Source organism: Carassius gibelio, chromosome B22 (assembly GCF_023724105.1).
Source record: "Carassius gibelio isolate Cgi1373 ecotype wild population from Czech Republic chromosome B22, carGib1.2-hapl.c, whole genome shotgun sequence".
Lineage (NCBI taxonomy): Eukaryota > Metazoa > Chordata > Actinopteri > Cypriniformes > Cyprinidae > Carassius > Carassius gibelio.
In genome coordinates this window covers 30,814,764-30,832,541 of record NC_068417.1, presented here as the reverse complement: position 1 = coordinate 30,832,541, position 17,778 = coordinate 30,814,764, and the positions used below count along the sequence as shown (strand labels likewise).

The 17,778-nt window shown below is 38.0% G+C and overlaps 1 protein-coding gene across 1 annotated transcript; it reads left to right on the top strand.

Moving 5' to 3' along the window:
• The first annotated feature begins 13,161 nt into the window (after positions 1 to 13,161).
• Positions 13,162 to 17,287, top strand: LOC127987530 (uncharacterized). Its single transcript, XM_052589899.1, has 5 exons — positions 13,162 to 13,254; positions 13,387 to 13,704; positions 15,994 to 16,113; positions 16,263 to 16,375; positions 16,490 to 17,287. The coding sequence occupies exons 1-5, from the start codon at positions 13,185 to 13,187 to the stop codon at positions 16,580 to 16,582; spliced, it is 714 nt and encodes a 237-aa protein (XP_052445859.1). The 5' UTR covers positions 13,162 to 13,184; the 3' UTR covers positions 16,583 to 17,287.
• The last annotated feature ends 491 nt before the right edge of the window (positions 17,288 to 17,778 follow it).

Below are 17,778 nucleotides of genomic sequence, written 5' to 3'. Positions count from 1 at the left end.
TCGCGTGGTTATGACGCAATCGTTAGCCTATTTTTTACAAAAACTGTTTCTACGGGGCCATAATGTAACATAGAAGGCAATGGAGCCCTTTATACATTGTCGTGTATCTTCAGAAATAAATAATGGACAAACGGAGTCTTTAAATGCCTCAGATGTAAAGTTATTCGCTGTCAAAGTGACGCCAAAATGAATGGGAGTCAATGGGAATGCCAACGCAAGTGAAGTTCTGCTACAAGATGGCAGCACGCAGCCGACTTCAACTTTCGGTCGCCTTCCTTGCCGCCTGAATCACGGTTGCGACTTGCGCGAAAGATGACAGCAGTACCACCGCTCCCTATACGCAGAATACGCAGTCTGCGTAGGGCACCAACTCCCAGAGGGGGCATCATCCCAGTTGCTAAAAAAAAACTAAAAAACATGCACCATTCTCTTATCTGCACTCGCGACCGCTTGCACCTCATGTTTGCCGCTGAACGCTCATAATTGATGGATGGACATCTATGCCCGGGTAAATCACATCAGCAATCCGGCGCAGAGAAAAGAAAACTAAAGAAAGTAAAAAAAAAAAAGGCATGAAGTTGGCTTGACGTTGGATGTTCGAGAGTCTCAAATTTAGGGACCGTCTCTAAAGTTACATGTGATATTGGTATACACTTTTCTAACGTCAGTAGCATTTGAGGAGAATGACTTATAGTCATAAGCACAACTGTAATTGTTCATCTAGGTGTCAGCTATGATGCACAATTGAATTGAATGTTTGATATTTATTAAAATAAACTGTAAGTCATATGTAAATTATGCTACTTTTTCACATGGGCTCAAATTTGAAGCTCAATAGCATTTGAGGAGAAATACTTGCAGTCATAAAACAATTGTAATGTGTTCATTTAGGTGTCAGCTAAAATGCATACCTTATATATTAAAATAAATTATAAATCATTTAGGTAAAAACGAGGCCCGTTTATCACTTTCAGACACATTCCTGTGAAGTTTTTTTTTTTTTTTTTTTCAGGTTCCCTTACGAAAACTACCCATGGTTTTAACAGTAACATCACAAATCATCGTTCTTGTAGCCATGGTAACTGCAAATATAAAAAATTAAGATTAAATTAAGATTATTTTTACAAATCACATACACTTTAAAAATTATAAGCAGTATCGATATCGGAATCGTTAAAATTGTAACAAAAAGTATAGGTTCGTACCGCATGGAAAAAATGTGGTATCGCCCATCCCTATTTCGTGTGTACAGAGGTGTATCTGTGTTGTTATGAACAAATATGAACCAGGAAGTGTACAGGAAGCTCTAAAAGTGTACTAATAATTTCATAAATTGTCTTGTGTAGCTTGATGCTAACGTTAGCTCTAATGCTACTAATAACAGGTGCATCTCTTCATAATGCATTTCTGTCACAATAATTCACGTAATGTCGTAAGAAAATATTTTGTTGTATTTTTAGTGACTTGATAAATAAGCGCTAAATGCATACTGAGAAAAGTGAGATAGCAGTTTAGTGGATTGTAAAGCTTGAAATAACCACAACAAAGGCTAATAAAGGTGGAATAAAAGGTGTGAAAGACTCGTTTTGTGAGAACAATAGAATCAAGAATGGGGAGTTTTAAGAGACAAAAACACAAAGCACACAGGAGTTAAAATTTTCTGCGTTGAATCGCCGAAACCGCGACGCGAGCACCAGTGTTGTGAAATATTCGGTTTCTGAGATTTTCGGTGACGTTGGGCGGAGCACACATGAATATTCATGAGTTTCCTGTTTTGCATTAAAGCGACTCTGAAAATATTAGTATGTTGTCACTGAAACATAAACAATTTTCAAAAATGTATGTTTTAGCGTAGAATTATATTATGCTTAGTTCATTGTTGTTTTAATACTATTAATAATATGCAAAATACTTTATAGATTGTGTCAGTAGTGATTTTCGTAATGATTTACCTGAACTAGTCTATGCTCAAAATGAGCCTACAATAAAGCAGTTTTATAATATTCGTATTTGACATAAAATGTGTCGTTTAATAACTTTGCCAAAATGTATCTGTTGTGCAATAATAAAATGGCAAAAGTGAAAGCTGGATGTTTCTTTTTTTAATGCACACATGAACTGGAATATAAACATTCTTGATCAGTTTTTTTTTTTTTTTTTTATTTACTTACCCCCAAAATTAGAAATTTAGTAGATAAAATGCTCTACATAATTAAAATAAATAAAAAAATGTCTTTATACACTTTATTCTTGTCTTTAATCATATACTGCATTGTGGTGCACTTGAAAATCATTTTGACTCAAATGTGTATTGGTCAAGTTTTGAAATCCCCAACCTTGTAGTACTTTAACAGTTTTGCTTATTTTCAAAAAATTTACAACAATTAAAATGTTTTGAAGTTTAATAACATATGCTAAATCAAAACATACAGTAATTTGTATATTTTAATTTCAAAGATAAAAGTAGATTGCTTTTGCTGAATAAAGACTTCAACTGATTCTGTGTTAAAAGCTTTATTAACAGATGTGGTGAAGGCATAACATAAATGACATTATACACACCTGTATAAATATAAAATAGAGCTGAAGATCTTTGCCCGAACCTGATGGGACCCGTCGGATTTGCATATCGTTTATTTCTTAAGGATAATGCAATCCCAATGAAAAAGGGTCACGATCGTGTGTTGGAACCGCAGGCGGTGAGTAAAACTGCTTAAAATATCTCTCCCATGCCGGAGACCCGGGTTCGAGCCCTGCTCGGAGCGAGTTGTTGCTGCTGCTGCTCTCGTTCAGTTTCAGCCTTGGGATCTGATTCTGGATCATAAATAAACGGCTGAATCTGACTGTTAGCGATGGTTTGTTTTGGATGTTTTTTTTCCTCACGGTAATGTCACAACTTCCAAACGCTCTCAACGCAAAAGCCTCATGGCGCTCGTGATTCTTTAGCTCCGCCCACACATCACGCCTCCAGCCGGTCGTGTTTTTCCAGGAAAAATCGGTACAGACTATCTTTCTCTTATGAATATAATAAAACTAAAGACTTTTTGGAGTTATGAAGGATGCAGTACTACTCTATAGGTACTCAAGATTAACAGGATATTGAGTGAAAACGAGCATTTCACCCCCCCTTTAAACACCACGAACAAACTCAAATAAATCAGTCTAAATGTTGGGAGAAGAAACATGCTTCCAAATCAGATTGTTTAAACCCATTGCAGAATAAGCCATTCAAGAATGACCCACGTGTTTTTAATATTAGTAGAATATCCACCAACATTATCTTTTTTACAAAACCCTTTATCCATGCAACTTGTTTTATTAGGTTGTGCTTGGTTTACCTTTGATTTATCTTGATTTCAAAAGTGTGGATTTCAGGAACAAATTGTAGTTAAACTTTAAAACTGGTTAAATAATACAACATTTGTATCAAATAGTAGGCTATACATTTTTTTTCTTTTATTTTGCATATGATTTGTTTAATTATTACACTAAAGTACACACTCTGTTGGTCATCATCCACCATCCCCTGCATCAGATAAAATAAAAAAAGAGTTAATTTTACCCATGTCTTCATGCAATAGTGGCCTCATAGCTTGTAAGTCTCCCCCATTAGAAGACAGAAGAGCTTCTGCAAACTAGGAAAAAAATAACAGGCAGAAGTGCCAAACTCTGCTGATTTGTAACAGAAATATTAATTACAAAGAGCTTCTCCACATGAACTGCAGGCTGTCATGCACTTCCATTTGACACATTTTTTAAGGAAAAAATGTGCCACCATATGATACACTTCAAATTACATGCTTTTAATAGCGAAACAGAGGAATATGAATAAATATTTAACAGCTGCTGGCCCATTTACTTGTAGCGTATTCTAACGATGGGCAGATGCCTCTAGCAAATAAGTGGCTATAATCGTGGAGAAACATTTGAAACAGCAAACAATTTATAACATTTAATGCACAAACGAACAAATATATTCTACGTTTGCTTATCTGAAACGTAATTAAACTACCTTGTTGAACAGTTTTTGTGATCTGGTGAAAACGTACTAATATTTTCAGAGTCGCTATAACGCGAAACCGGAAACTCATGAATATTCACGTATGCTCAGCGTCACCGAAAATCTCAGAAACCAAATATTTCAGAACACCGCACCGAAAGAGAATGCAGCAGGCACGACGCACTGCCACTTGTACGGTGTACATTTTAGGACATCTCTACATAGTCTGAGGCATGACGCCTTTTCATTTGATGACTGAGGTCTGAGGATGTCCTAAAATGTACACCGTACACTTGCCACGGTCCCGCGGTGGACGTTACCACATAAGCCCAAAGGACTGCACACTTCAGCTTGTTACAATGAACCAGGAACAGGGACAATTCTTTCATCCTCCATGACTAGGAGCAATATTTGTGCTAACCACTGATCTATGATATAGAACTGGATTGCTCATTAAAGTGAAGCCGCCGCGCCGCCATATTGGTAATCCCTAGTGTGCAAAAAAGTTCCACTGAATTAATAGGAATTTGTATGATTTTAATGAGAAAACATCACCTAACAAGTCAGCATTTATAAATATGAAGTATCACTGTACATTATTACAATGCGAACACCCTAGGCATGTAAACATTACAGTAGTGAGCATCATGAACATCACGGACACCACCTCAACACATATAACAAACTACAAAGTGTTCTTTCTGAAATCTGAATTTATTCAGAGAAATAACTGACTATATACAGTACGGATTTAAGAAATAAATACAAAGCTTTATTTCCCAGATAGTAAATTAATGTTTTTTCATTTCATTATAGAGAAATATTAAAAACATAATTGTATAATTCATTGTAATATATTAAAATCAATTTCTGATACTAATACGTTCATTTAATAATTCCTGAATAACTTTGTTCATAAAGAAATAAGCCATTTTTGTGTTTGATCAGTTACCTGTGTCGTCAGCGCGCAGCAGACACACCCACCTACACGATTTAAATAAATCACTTATCCTGTCCCAAAAGACCGTAAACAATGCAGATAACATCTGAAGTAAACATTACTTTATTACACATAACATAAAAACGAGTCCCGTTTGATTGATCAGCTTCAAATCGAGTTATTTTAGGACAGTGGTTTGAATGTAACTCAATGGTGCTCTATGCTGGTAGGGATTAGTAAGATGGCGGATCGAACACTTCCGGTGGCTTCACTGCCTGTTGGCAGTTTAGAACGCGATGAGCGATCCAGTTATATATATAGATCAGTGGTGCTAACATTAGTGGCATGCTCTTATTCTAGTATTTCTGTTACTTTCACTGTCGTTCAGAGATGAAGACTGCCATCCTGCGGTCCGAATGTAAACTCAAAACTACATAACTGCCATGAATCTTTTTTTTTTTTTTAAATATCGATATTCCGTTTTTGAATATCGATACAGTATCGCCGAAAATATTGCGATACTCACGTATCAATATTTTCTTACACCCCTAATATATATATATATATATTCAGGTGCTGGTCATATAATTAGAATATCATCAAAAAGTTGGTTTATTTCACTAATTCCATTAAAAAAGTTAAACTTTTATATTATATTCATTCATTACACACAGACTGATACATTTCAAATGTTTATTTCTCTTAATTTTGATGATTATAACTGACAACTAAGGAAAATCCCAAATTCAGTATCTCAGAAAATTAGAATATAACTTAAGACCAATACAAAGAAAGGATTTTTAGAAATCTTGGCCTACTGAAAAGTATGAAAATGAAAAGTATGAGCATGTACAGCACTCAATACAATTGGGGCTCCTTTTGCCTGAATTACTGCAGCAATGCAGCGTGGCATGGAGTCGATCAGTCTGTGACACTGCTCAGGTGTAATGAGAGCCCAGGTTGCTCTGATAGTGGCCTTCAGCTCTTTTGCACTGTTGGATCTGGTATATCGCATCTTCCTCTTCACAATACTCCATAGATTTTCTATGGGGTTAAGGTCAGGCAAGTTTGCTGGCCAATTAAGAACAGGAATACCATGGTCCTTAAACCAGGTACTGGTAGTTTTGGCACTCTGTGCAGGTACCAAGTCCTGTTGGAAAATGAAATCTGCAGGAAGCATGAAGTGCTCTAAAACTTCCTGGTATATGGCTGTGTTGACCTTGGACCTCAGAAAACACAGTGGATCAACACCAGCAGATGACATGGCACCCCAAACCATCACTGACTGTGGAAACTTTGCACTGGACCTCAAGCAACATGGATTGTGTACCTCTCCTCTCTTCCTCCAGACTCTGGGACCCTGATATCCAAAGGAAACGCAAAATGTACTTTCAACAGAGAACACAACTTTGGACCACTCAGCAGCATTCCAGTCCTTTTTGAAGCGAGACGCTTCTGATGCTGTCTGTTGTTCAACAGTGGCTTGACGCAAGGAATGCGACAGCTGAAACCCATGTCTTACATATGTCTGTGCGTAGTGGTTCTTGAAGCACCGACTCCAGCTGCAGTCCTCTTTTTGTGTATCTCCCCCACACTTTTGGGTTTTGTTTCATAATCCTCTCCAGGGTACTGTTATCCATATTGATTGTACACTTTTTTCTGCCACATATTTTCCTTTCCCTTGCCTCTCTATTAATGTTCTTGGACACAGAGCTCTGTGAACAGCCAGCCTCTTTTGCAATGACTTTTTGTGTCTTGCCCTCCTTTTGCAAGGGGTCAATGGTCGTCTTTTGGAAAACTCTCAAGTCAGCAGTCTTTCCCATGATTGTGCAGCTTACAGAACTAGACCCACAGACCATTTAAAGGCTTTGGAGGTCTTTTGAGTTAATTAGCTGATTAGTGTGTAGCACCAGATGTCTTGAATATTGAACCTTTTCACAAAATTCAAATTTTCTCAGATACTGAATTTGGAATTTTCCTTAGTTGTCAGTTATAAACATCAAAATTGAAAGAAATAAAGATTTTAAATATATCAGTCTGTGTGTAATGAATGAAAATTATTATACAGGTTTCACTTTTTAAATGGAATTAGTGAAATAAATCAATTTGTTGATGATATTAATTATATGACCAGCACCTGTATATATGACTGGGTTTTCCTGATAGGCACCAACCTCACGCCTTTCAGGACCTAAAGAATCATATTTATCTTTACTAAAATAAAATATCTGATGGACTACACTCCACCTCCCTGATAGCACACGTACATCCAGAGACGTGTATTTGACGTGTGCATTTACATCTGCAAGACATATTTTTTAGAGTGTTTGCTCATCTGCAATACGTCTATAGAATGTTTCCTTTTAGATGTCAAATAGATGTCTATTAGATCCCTATAATATGTTTATTATTTAAAATGTATGCAAAACTGACATCTGAAAGAAGTCTGTCAGACGTTTGTAGACAGCAGATGCTTTCCAGATCAAGAGATCTTTAACAGACATCTTACAGACGTACGTGTGCTTTCTGGAGCTCTACCCCATGCCGATTACATAATAGGTAACTGTAGCTCTGAGCCTCCATCTTTGATGTGGAAATCATCCGTTTATTTCTTCTGTTCAGTACATAACACTAAGGAGACCTGCTTTATCATTGAAATTGAAATTGTAGTTTCAATTGCAATAGACGAAAAGTTATAAAAAAGAGGCTTGGAAAAGCTAGAGGATCCTTTACTTCAGACTAAACATGTTCTGGAAATCTAAGCAATACAGCATAAAAACGATGCTTTGTCAAACCAGTCTTGCTGTATGGCTCAGTATGTTGGTGAGCTACTAAAGGTGACATGAACAAGACTAGCACATTCCACAACGAATACCTTAGGAGGATATGACACATATTCGGGCCTATGAAGATCAACAGTGAAGAACTGAACAAGAGAACAAAAAACAAAAATAAGCATAGCGTAGTCATTGAGATCAAATGCTGTCACATCCGATGGTTTGGACATCGGCACTCAGAATGAACCAGAACCGAATTCCAAAGATTGCCTTGAGATGCAAATTTGACCTAAATCTTTGTGTCCGGTCTAGCACCCCAGGGCTTAGAATGGACAGAGCAAATCTAGTACTGGGTCTGCCTCCTCCAGGGGCAGCGCTTGAAGGTTCACCACCTGATCTCTGAAGGTAGTAGTAGGAACCTTGGACATATAGCCAGGTTGGGGCCTCAGGATTACCTGGGAGTCAGCCGGCCCAAACTATACTGTAGGTGCGATTCGTCGATCAAAATGCATGCCGGGAAGCCATATCCCCCTGGAGCCCAAGACTGGTTTCCAACTGAAGCTAAGTCTGGTCAGTACCTGGATGGGAGACCTCCTGGGAAAACTAGGTTGCTGCTGGAAGAGGTGCTAGTGAGGCCAGTAGGGGGTGCTCACCCTGTGGTCTGTGTGGGTCCTAGAGCCCCAGTGTAGTGATGTGGACACTATACTGTCAACAAGCACGTCCTTCGGATGAGACGTTAAACTGAGGCAGGAAGAATTTAACCTCCTGGCCCCTTTAAGGAACCTGAAGACCAGGTCAAGCTTACCCACCGACTTTCACTATACTTGGTCATGGTACGCAGAAACCTGGACTTTGAGGGTGGAGAGAGACAGCATTTGTTCCAGCCCTTGCTGCAAAAAGGAAAGCATGACCCTGATCAGGCATATCCAGGGTTCTTCTCGACAAAAAGAATACCACTCAACGAACAGGTTCCACTTCAAGCCATAAGTGGAACCTGGCAAGGGTTTGGCAAGAGATGGTGCTCTTGCCAAAGTGGAGGGGAGGGGAGGCACGGTTCACCCTGCCAGGTGAAAGCGCTATTAGCACACAACTGCATTGCAAACTGACCGCTCCACTGTGGGGATCCCCGTATACCCCCTCGCTCCATCCCCGTTGAGGGTTGTGAGGGAGGAGGAACCATCATGCTGTTTCCCGGGAGTATAAGGTGCCATCCAATACCTGGTGAACTCCTCATATACTTCCAGGAAGAAAGGCACCAAGAAGCTGTACTGTAAACCAGCGCGAGCCACTCTGAGAAACCAGTCTTCCAACCTTGAAGGGTCGGGACGTGGTGGATTTTTCCACTTAAGCACAGCTGTTAACTCTGGATCCGATTCAGGCATTGCCACAGTCCTGGAGGGAAGCAGCGCAGCTGAATCTTCCTCAGCTCTCTCTCTCTCTAATGCAGCAATTGACATCAGTTCTTCAGGAGGAGCACTGAAGGATACCGCTGGTACGCTCTTTGAAGAAAGACCAGGGCATAACTTTGGTTGCTCAACTGGATCAGAGCACTAGAGGAGTGGTACGCCCTCAATGTTTGGTTACTTGAGGGGTTTACCACTGCTTTGATACTCAAAACTACCCATGCCATCGCCAAGAAATACTTCTCGGCCCCTCAAGGAAATGAAGCCTGACCCGCAGCTCTGAGATGGTCCTCTTCCCACGACGGGAACATGACGCATCCGCAAATGCCGCCTCAGCATGTTTGCCCAGACACGTGAGGCAATGATCATGACCATAACCCAGCACCAGGAAAAGACCGCATTCAGAAACTCACGTCATCCAATGTGACGTAGAGAGTGACCGACTGAAGGGGAACTGCTTGTTCTGTGCGTCATATGTCATTACACTAGTTCTGTGTCATTGCACATAAGCAGTCTTTTCAGTTTCGGGTTCATATGCCTTGGGGAAATGTGTATGAATGGCAGCAATACTTAATGGCATATTTAAGAAGAATAGTGTATGTAATAATAAAAAACTTCCTATTCATCCGGAAGAAGGAGGCGGGAACCGGGGGACAATTCAAATGAAACTTTAATTACAAAATAAACACAAAACAGCGCATCAGCCCCTCATGGATGACTGATACACACAAATAAAAAGCAAACACAACTAAAAGCCCAGGCCTGGGGCCCGTTCTTCTTACGTCGCTAACTCAGCTGGATTTGAATGTTGACGATTTGGCGTGATCTTGGATCGTTTGGTTCTTCGAAGCTCATCCCGGAGCTGCTGTCATAGCAACAGGTCCATAAGCTTAAACCTGCTCGGGAGTAGGCTTATTTCATGTAAACAGGATTAGATCGCTTCTTTTCAACCAGAACTGATACTCAAAATATGTCTGCTACCACTGCTACTTTATTACAAGAGTATCGTACTGATACAGGGACAATCATTTAAAATAATAATCATAAAAAAAATAATTTAAAATAATATAAAAATGCTGTGTAGTCGATAACAGCCTACTATAGACACAGCTAGTTTTACTCACTGAAATATTTATGTCATAAAATTATTACTTCATAATTATATTAGAGTCTTACACACATGTTATACAGATAATAGAGTTGTGCATTATTTTGAGTGATGACTGCTATTATAAGAGTGGTTTGATGGAGTGCAGGAGATGCAGATAACATGATATTGGCCCTTAAGAAACTTTCATTAATGCTGTCACGTTACAAATCTGTCCAAATATAAAATGAAATGAATAGATAATTTCTACACTGAAATAAAAATGTATAGTCTGCACAACTATTATAAATTGCGAATCTAAATAATTGGGAACCATGAAAAAAAAAAAGTAATTTATGTAGTTTTGTTTTCTTGGCTATTTCCTTATTAAAGTCCAGAAATTTGTCAAGATTTTCGTCAGGTGTTGTTTTAAATTATATGACGTCATTACATTGCCGTCTTGCCACCAGCCAATCGCTGCACTGCTAATCATGGTTCCGAGTATCGATACATATCCCCTTTTAAGACAACACATGAACGTGCAATTATCTCAGATAACTCAATCCAGCGATACTAATCATACACAACAGGTGTGTTTGAAGAACCCAATTGGCCGGATCATGATTAGCACGATGATATCATCTTGAATGTGTCATTTGATCTTGGATGTAATAAGCGATGTACAAAGAACAGGCCCCTGGTCCTCTCTCGTCCTTCACTGTCGTCCTTCCAGTTTTATATCCTTCCATCTCCTCTGTGGGACTTGAGACTAGGGATGGGTATTAACCCGGTATTAAACTGGCCCCGGGGCTAAATTATGAAAGACCGTAGTATCAGTAAGATCTGACGGTATCGGTTCTGCTTTCGGTACTGGAGGAGAAAAAAAAATACTATATATTTTTGCTTAATAATGTTGTATTGCACATTTAATCTCGACAAACATTTCTAATGTGCGATCATATTAAGACGTTTGTCCGTGAGATCTGCGTGAACTCTCATGCGCGCCGTGGAGGCTGTCTGTCAGTCACACACACACACACACACACACCACAGCGAGCGCACGCACATGCATTAACTGTACGTAAACTCCTGCTTAATAATAAAGAGTGACGATGGCGAAGAGATTTGCTTAATTTTATCGTGCACATTTTATCTTACCAAACATTTCTAATTTGCGAAATTATTAAGATGTTTGTCTGTGAGATCTGCAAGAACTCGCATGCGCGCTGCGGAGGCTGTCTGTCAGTCACACACACACAACAAGAATGAGCACGGAGCACGCACGATAAGTCCCGCTTAATACAAAGAGTGATGATGTCGGAGAGAGGAAAACGTTCCAAAGTGTGGTTATACGTCCACGGCAACTCACTCCAGCCCACCGCCTCGAGCGTCCATGGCGGCACACTCCTCGCCTGCTCGATGGCACCGCGGATTCACCACAGCGGCGAGGGATCTTCAGCAGTACGGCCCTCCTTCTCCCGGGCTTCGGCACCACTGTAATAATAAAAAAACGTCCTATTCATCCGGAAGAAGGAGGCGGGAGCCGACGGACAATTCAAATGAAACTTTAATTACAAAATAAACACAAAACAGCGCATCAGCCCCTCATGGACGACTGATGCGCACAAATAAAAAGCAAACACAACTAAAAGCCCAGGCCTGGTCCTCTCTCTTCCTTCACTGTCGTCGCTCCAGTTTTATATCCTTCCATCTCCTCTGTGAGACTCGAGACCGGTGGTGGGTCGCAGGTGTCGCTCATTTCCCAGACACTCCACTGGCCTCGCTCGTTCCCACATCCCTCGGCCCCACCCCACTAGTCACAGTGTAGAATAGTGTAGAACAACCTGGGTTTATCATAGCAAAGGCAACATATCGTATGAATTACATGACTGTAGTGCCAGACTTTATGGAGGTTAGAATAAATCTCTAGCATTAATTCTAATCTTGTTTTGAAAAATTAAGGCATTGTCATCGTAGAAGTCACACTCCATGACTGTGTGCCAAATATTCTGACACTGGCATAATTTTTGGCTGTCTGTGAACATGTCAAACCACCGATTAAAGATTATATATTATAGCCTGGGATTATAGAAATCTTTTAGGATTTTAAAAAAATTGCCTTCAAAATAGCCAAAATCTCACATTGTATACTGGGTTTAAGACTAGACAAGACCACATAGAGGAAACAAACCCCAAAACTATGTGCTCACAATGAACAAGACCAAAAGTTATACACTCGAAACAAAACACAACACACATGAAGCACATGAAACAGGGACAAATAATTTGTGACCACCATTTGGTCACAGCAAATGATAAAACCCCCACGTGGGGTGCATTCTTGTGATTGGCTAAAACAAGGGAGATATCTGATTGGTTGCAGATCATTCCCTGTTTAAAAAAAGGCATTTGTGTGTCGAGCCAAGTCAGGGGAGTCTCAAAATTCACACACAAATGCAGTGAAGTTCACAGAACCGCAAGCAGTTTGTAAATCAAGATATTTCTGAATCTTGTCCTGTGCATTTGTGAATCTTGAGTGCATTTGAAAATGTTGTTTGCATTTATGAATTGTGTGTGTATTTCTGAATTTTGTGTGCATTTCTGAATTTTGTATGCATTTGTGAATCTTCTGTGCTTTTTACATTTTGTGTGTGCATTTGTGAATTTTGTGCGCATTTGTGTATCCTGTGTGTGTATTTATGAATTATGTGTGTGCATGTATGAATCCTATGTGTGCATATGTGAATGTAGTGTGTGCATTTATCTTTACTGAGACTCTTTTGGCTCCATAGTTAAACGGTAGTTTGGAGAATTTGAGAAACAAATATCAAAGGATGCTTAACTTAATGAAGTGATAATGGTGAGGAGGGATTAAGTGGTCAGAGCAAATTTGACTTTGACTTCCTCTGTTTGATGTGGAAACTTTTTCTTCCTGTCTTTTGCTTCAGAGCTGCAGTAGGTTCTTCAGTGTTGTGTGATGAGAAGCGGATTCATTTTGAAACATTTTATTCACTGCAGCAACATGACGATCTTTCAGCTTCAGCTCTGTGAGTCTATTGCAAAATAATAATAAATGTACATGCTTTGTAAACAAATTAAAATGATAAATAATTTTATGTTATGCATCACAGGGGGTTTATTGTTTTTTATTAATTAGTTTATGTATTTATATCTTACAGATGTATTAATCTTTTGTCAGTATGCAGTGGCAGATCTTTTAACTGATGTGGGATCAAATGTGACCATAAACTGTGATCTTGATGAAAAGGAGGTTTACTGGATTTTACTGAAAGCAGCAGATCCTCCAACAGTCATTCTACAGTCATTCTCAACATCAGCTTTTTACCATAATAAAACATTCAAAAAGAAATATTCAGTGCAGTTTAAACATCGTCTAGTTATTAATAATGTGACTGCTGATGAATTAGGAGTTTATTACTGTATGAACACACGCACACCTCCAAAACTCAGCAACAGCACCAGAATATATTTCAATGGTAAGATTATTTATTCCTTAAGCGATTAAAATATATTGATGATCACTGTTTATAATAACTACCTAAAATTTTAAATAATTTGATATTCAGAAATTACAATACACTACCTAGCCAAAAAAAAAAGCTGTCTGGATTTAAATAAGCAAATTCTTGAGATTTTTAAATTAGATTAGCCCTATTGTTGCAGCCAGTGCCGCATTAAGACTATAAGGGGCCACTGGGCTTTACCTCTTGAGGGGCCCTTCCAGGCTAGTGTGAATGACGCTCGGCACAGTAGACAGAACGGTCACTTGCCCGATCGGGCCAGTGGTGTAGGGTGTGCATTATATGAAGTCTATGATATCGTAATTGTTGATTTAACGATCTGATATTATCAAGTATGCAACTCACTTTACAAAAAAAACAAAAAAAAACACACCCATTCTGTGCACGCATGCACTACATGATGTAGTCTAGTTAGACTAAATTAGACTTGTGCACGTGATTTAGTCTTAATGCCTCAGAATTCAAATATGCCCCGTATTTATTTCATATTTATATAATTTAATATGTTAACCAATATTACACAAAGAGTGAATAAAATGTTATCATTTTATTCAGCATACAGTTTAATAAACAAGAACTTAATATCAAGTGACTTACATTTTACCTTGACTTACCAAATCGTTTGTTTCGCTGTATTTCGGCAACGAAAAATTATTATAATCCACAGCTGTAGTGTGGTTCTTTCATTTTAATTTAATTTTTTCATTTTTCTTTCATTGGATTAACATTACTGCAGCTAGTAGCTAAATTAACTGTAACTTTAAGAGACAATGAATGCATCCAATATAACACATATAAGATTTTTTTTCTCAACTGTTTACTTTCACTTAAGACATAACCAACAGTTTTTTCGAACATATTATCCAAGACGGGTATTTTCACTTATTTTTTTTTTTTTTTACGTATATGTCGGTACAAGAGCAAAAACAGACAAATTTGGCGTTCAAGTGTTTTGAAACGCCTCTCTCTGCGTGAGCTTGAACAGCAGAACACCGCGATGCTGAATTGGGCTCTTACACATCCTTTTCTGTTTGTTTAAACTGCGATTTGTTTGTTGAGGTGCAGGAGGAACTTAAAGGAGAACTTCGCAAAGAAGAGCTCAGTTCAGTGTAGCTGTCTGTGAGACGCGGCTCTTTCTCCCCGTGCGCACCAAACACAGCACGCGAGTAACCAGCAACTCTATTAGGCTTTCCAGCTTCTTGTGTTTTAATGCTTTAAAGTATTTTGATTTGTTAAATTGGCAGGTGGCAAGGCTTAATAGCACATGAAAATTATACGCTTTTGTGATGACATGCAGAAGCGTTCTGTCTACTGTCTTGAGTGTCTTTTTAGACTGGCTTCAGCCAGACGGATGAGATCGCCGGGGCCCCCTCCCTTGGCCATGGGCCCCTATAATCGTCACCACCTTTCACCCCACTAGCGACGGTCCTGTGTGCAAGACTTGCAACTTCCGCAAGTACATTCCAAAGCAAAGTGATAAAGCGTAATTTTAAAGGGACAGCCAATAAATTATAGAATTCAATTACAATATTTTCCGGCATCATCGGGGCCCTCCCCTAGCCCGGGGCCCTGGGCTTAAGCTCAGGTAAGCCTGTGCATTAATGCGGCCCAGGTTGCTGCGATTCATGTGTTTCTTGGCATGTTGGCGACAATTATTTTCATTCTAACTGATGAATAGCTTTTCATTTACTTAACAACCATGACAGATAAAGTACACACGTACATTTCATGTACATATACACAGCCTGTCCAAACCATGGTTTGCCTTTAGCTGTCATAACATTGTGCTTTTGTTGTGGCATTGTTTCGACAACAATATGCAACATCACAGCATTTAATTCCATCAAGAGTTGCATTAACTTTTTGCAGAGATCTTGTATTGACAAAGACAGAGTTGAACTCTCTAAAGTCAACTCCAGCACATCCTGAAGACTTTCAATAGAGTTAAGCTCAGGACTCAGTGATGACCAATGCATACATGAAAAAGATTACTCAAGTTCACTGAACCAGTATTTTATAAATTGGGTCCAAAGAATCTTGGTATTGGCATCCTGGAATATGGAAATGCTACATAATTCATCAGTTAGAAAAAAAATAATAATAATAATAATTCAAAAAACCTTAAGTATTAGCTTATTGAAGTATACACCTAAATTGTTTCCAGTATAAACTATCAGCGATACAAATATGTAGCCTAACAATAGCATTTTTTACAGTAACAGACTGTGGACAATTTTATTACAGAACCAACTGAGTGTCACAATCACACAGTGACTGAGTATATCGAGCAGAATCAGACACTATGGAAGAGTATTATCATCATATCTGGACTGATGAATGGGCTTCTGGTTACTGTAGTGGTCGGTGAGATATTTTGCTCTATTTAAGCCATTGTCAGCTGAAGTTTATTAAATATGTAAATATTCTTCATTTAGACTTTTGACTGTTTCATTATTATTGCCTTATTTATGTGATATAAGATATAAATATTGAACATGAAATACCATTTTTAGGACTGGTAAAGGTTTTTGTTGTTGGAAACAGAAGGTCTGCAAAAAAGCCAGAACAACTAAACTCTTATCTACAACAGACACAAGTTACAGAGCCACATCGGGACCAGTTGCAGGTAAGAATATGTGAAACCATCATAAATAAAATTCATTTTTGTCTTGATAATCATTGAGGATTTCTTGCTGGTATTAACAATTGCATTCTATAACACTTCATTTTGCTCTTTCAGTATGCCACGGTTGACTTTTCCAAGCTGCGTAAAAATATTCCGTCCAGCCAAATCAACAGCACGTACGCTGCTCTAAACCTGCCGAAGTCATGAATATATGAGTATGATTGATTTTATACTTCTTTGGTTCATATTTTCAAGATTTTCTAAAAATGTCTTATATTTTATACTCGACTAGATTAAAAATTTGTAATATTTCAACCTGCTTTCTAAAGACTGGTTGGAAGTCATGAGGTCACATTTATTTTACTGAATTGACAATCACAGTTTTGTATTTCTTTTTATGTATATATCTGAAGAGTACTCAAATAATTAGTAGAAAATATTACCTGGAAAATATTCAGTAGACACTTTTTCTTTCACTCTACACTTGTTTGAATGTTTTATATATAAAAATATGTACCAGATTTTAAGTGTATTAAGTGGGTCTTGTAATAGAGTCATGTTTGTGAGTCAGTGGCATCAAAAACTTTAAAACCCCTGCTTCAGATAGCTGTTGTAAGCCATTTCAGTTTTTTTTATTTTTTTTATTTTTTTGTAAGAGGTTGTAGATTCTAATAAATGTATGAAAGGGGATGGAGAGTGCACCATATTTATTATTTTTGTGAAGCCTGTTGGTTGTGTTTTCAGTGCTGTTGGACTGAGAAGAGATTCATTTTTATAAAATACTTGACTGTTTCTTTAGACAAAATAGTTTAACTAATACATATATAAAAAATCATTTAAATGTTCATAAGTTGGTTAGGTCTGTTAGTGTGAAATGTTGTGGTTTGTCAACCTACTCTCCTCGACCTCGGCACTCAGGGCTTTTTTTTTTTTTTTTTGATGTTGTATTTCAAACAAATGCACATACGAATTGTTTGTCTGCTGGGCTTTTCTATTTATATTTTGAGAAAATATGTATTTATTTTATAGTTTTATATTAATGTGGCTGCATTTAATACCTTAAAATATAGACATTAAATTAAGTTAGTTTCACAATACATAAATATTTTATAATTACAAAACAATTATATTGATAACACACAACAATTTGGTCTGAAATTACATTTATTTATTTATTTATGTTTACTTTATTTTTCTCTTTCTCTTTCTCTGTTTCCTGTGTTTTGTGTGTATTGGTATATTTTGAGTATTGGAAGCAAACTTTTGAGTATATTGAGCACCCTCGCAAACACGCTTTAGCCTTATAGTTAACCTTTTTTATGACGTTGCTTCATTGTGATATTGATATTCATTACAGTTGCTTCATTATGAACAAATATATTTCTTTGTGTCTGTTATTGAGT

What these genes read in the sequence shown, in the direction of transcription:
- LOC127987530 (XM_052589899.1), top strand. Translation starts at nt 13,185, where the DNA reads ATGAGAAGCGGATTCATTTTGAAACATTTTATTCACTGCAGCAACATG. An exon ending in GATCTTTCAGCTTCAGCTCT is followed by an intron (nt 13,255 to 13,386) that starts GTGAGTCTATTG and finishes TATATCTTACAG; the next exon opens with ATGTATTAATCTTTTGTCAG. An exon ending in CACATCGGGACCAGTTGCAG is followed by an intron (nt 16,376 to 16,489) that starts GTAAGAATATGT and finishes TTGCTCTTTCAG; the next exon opens with TATGCCACGGTTGACTTTTC.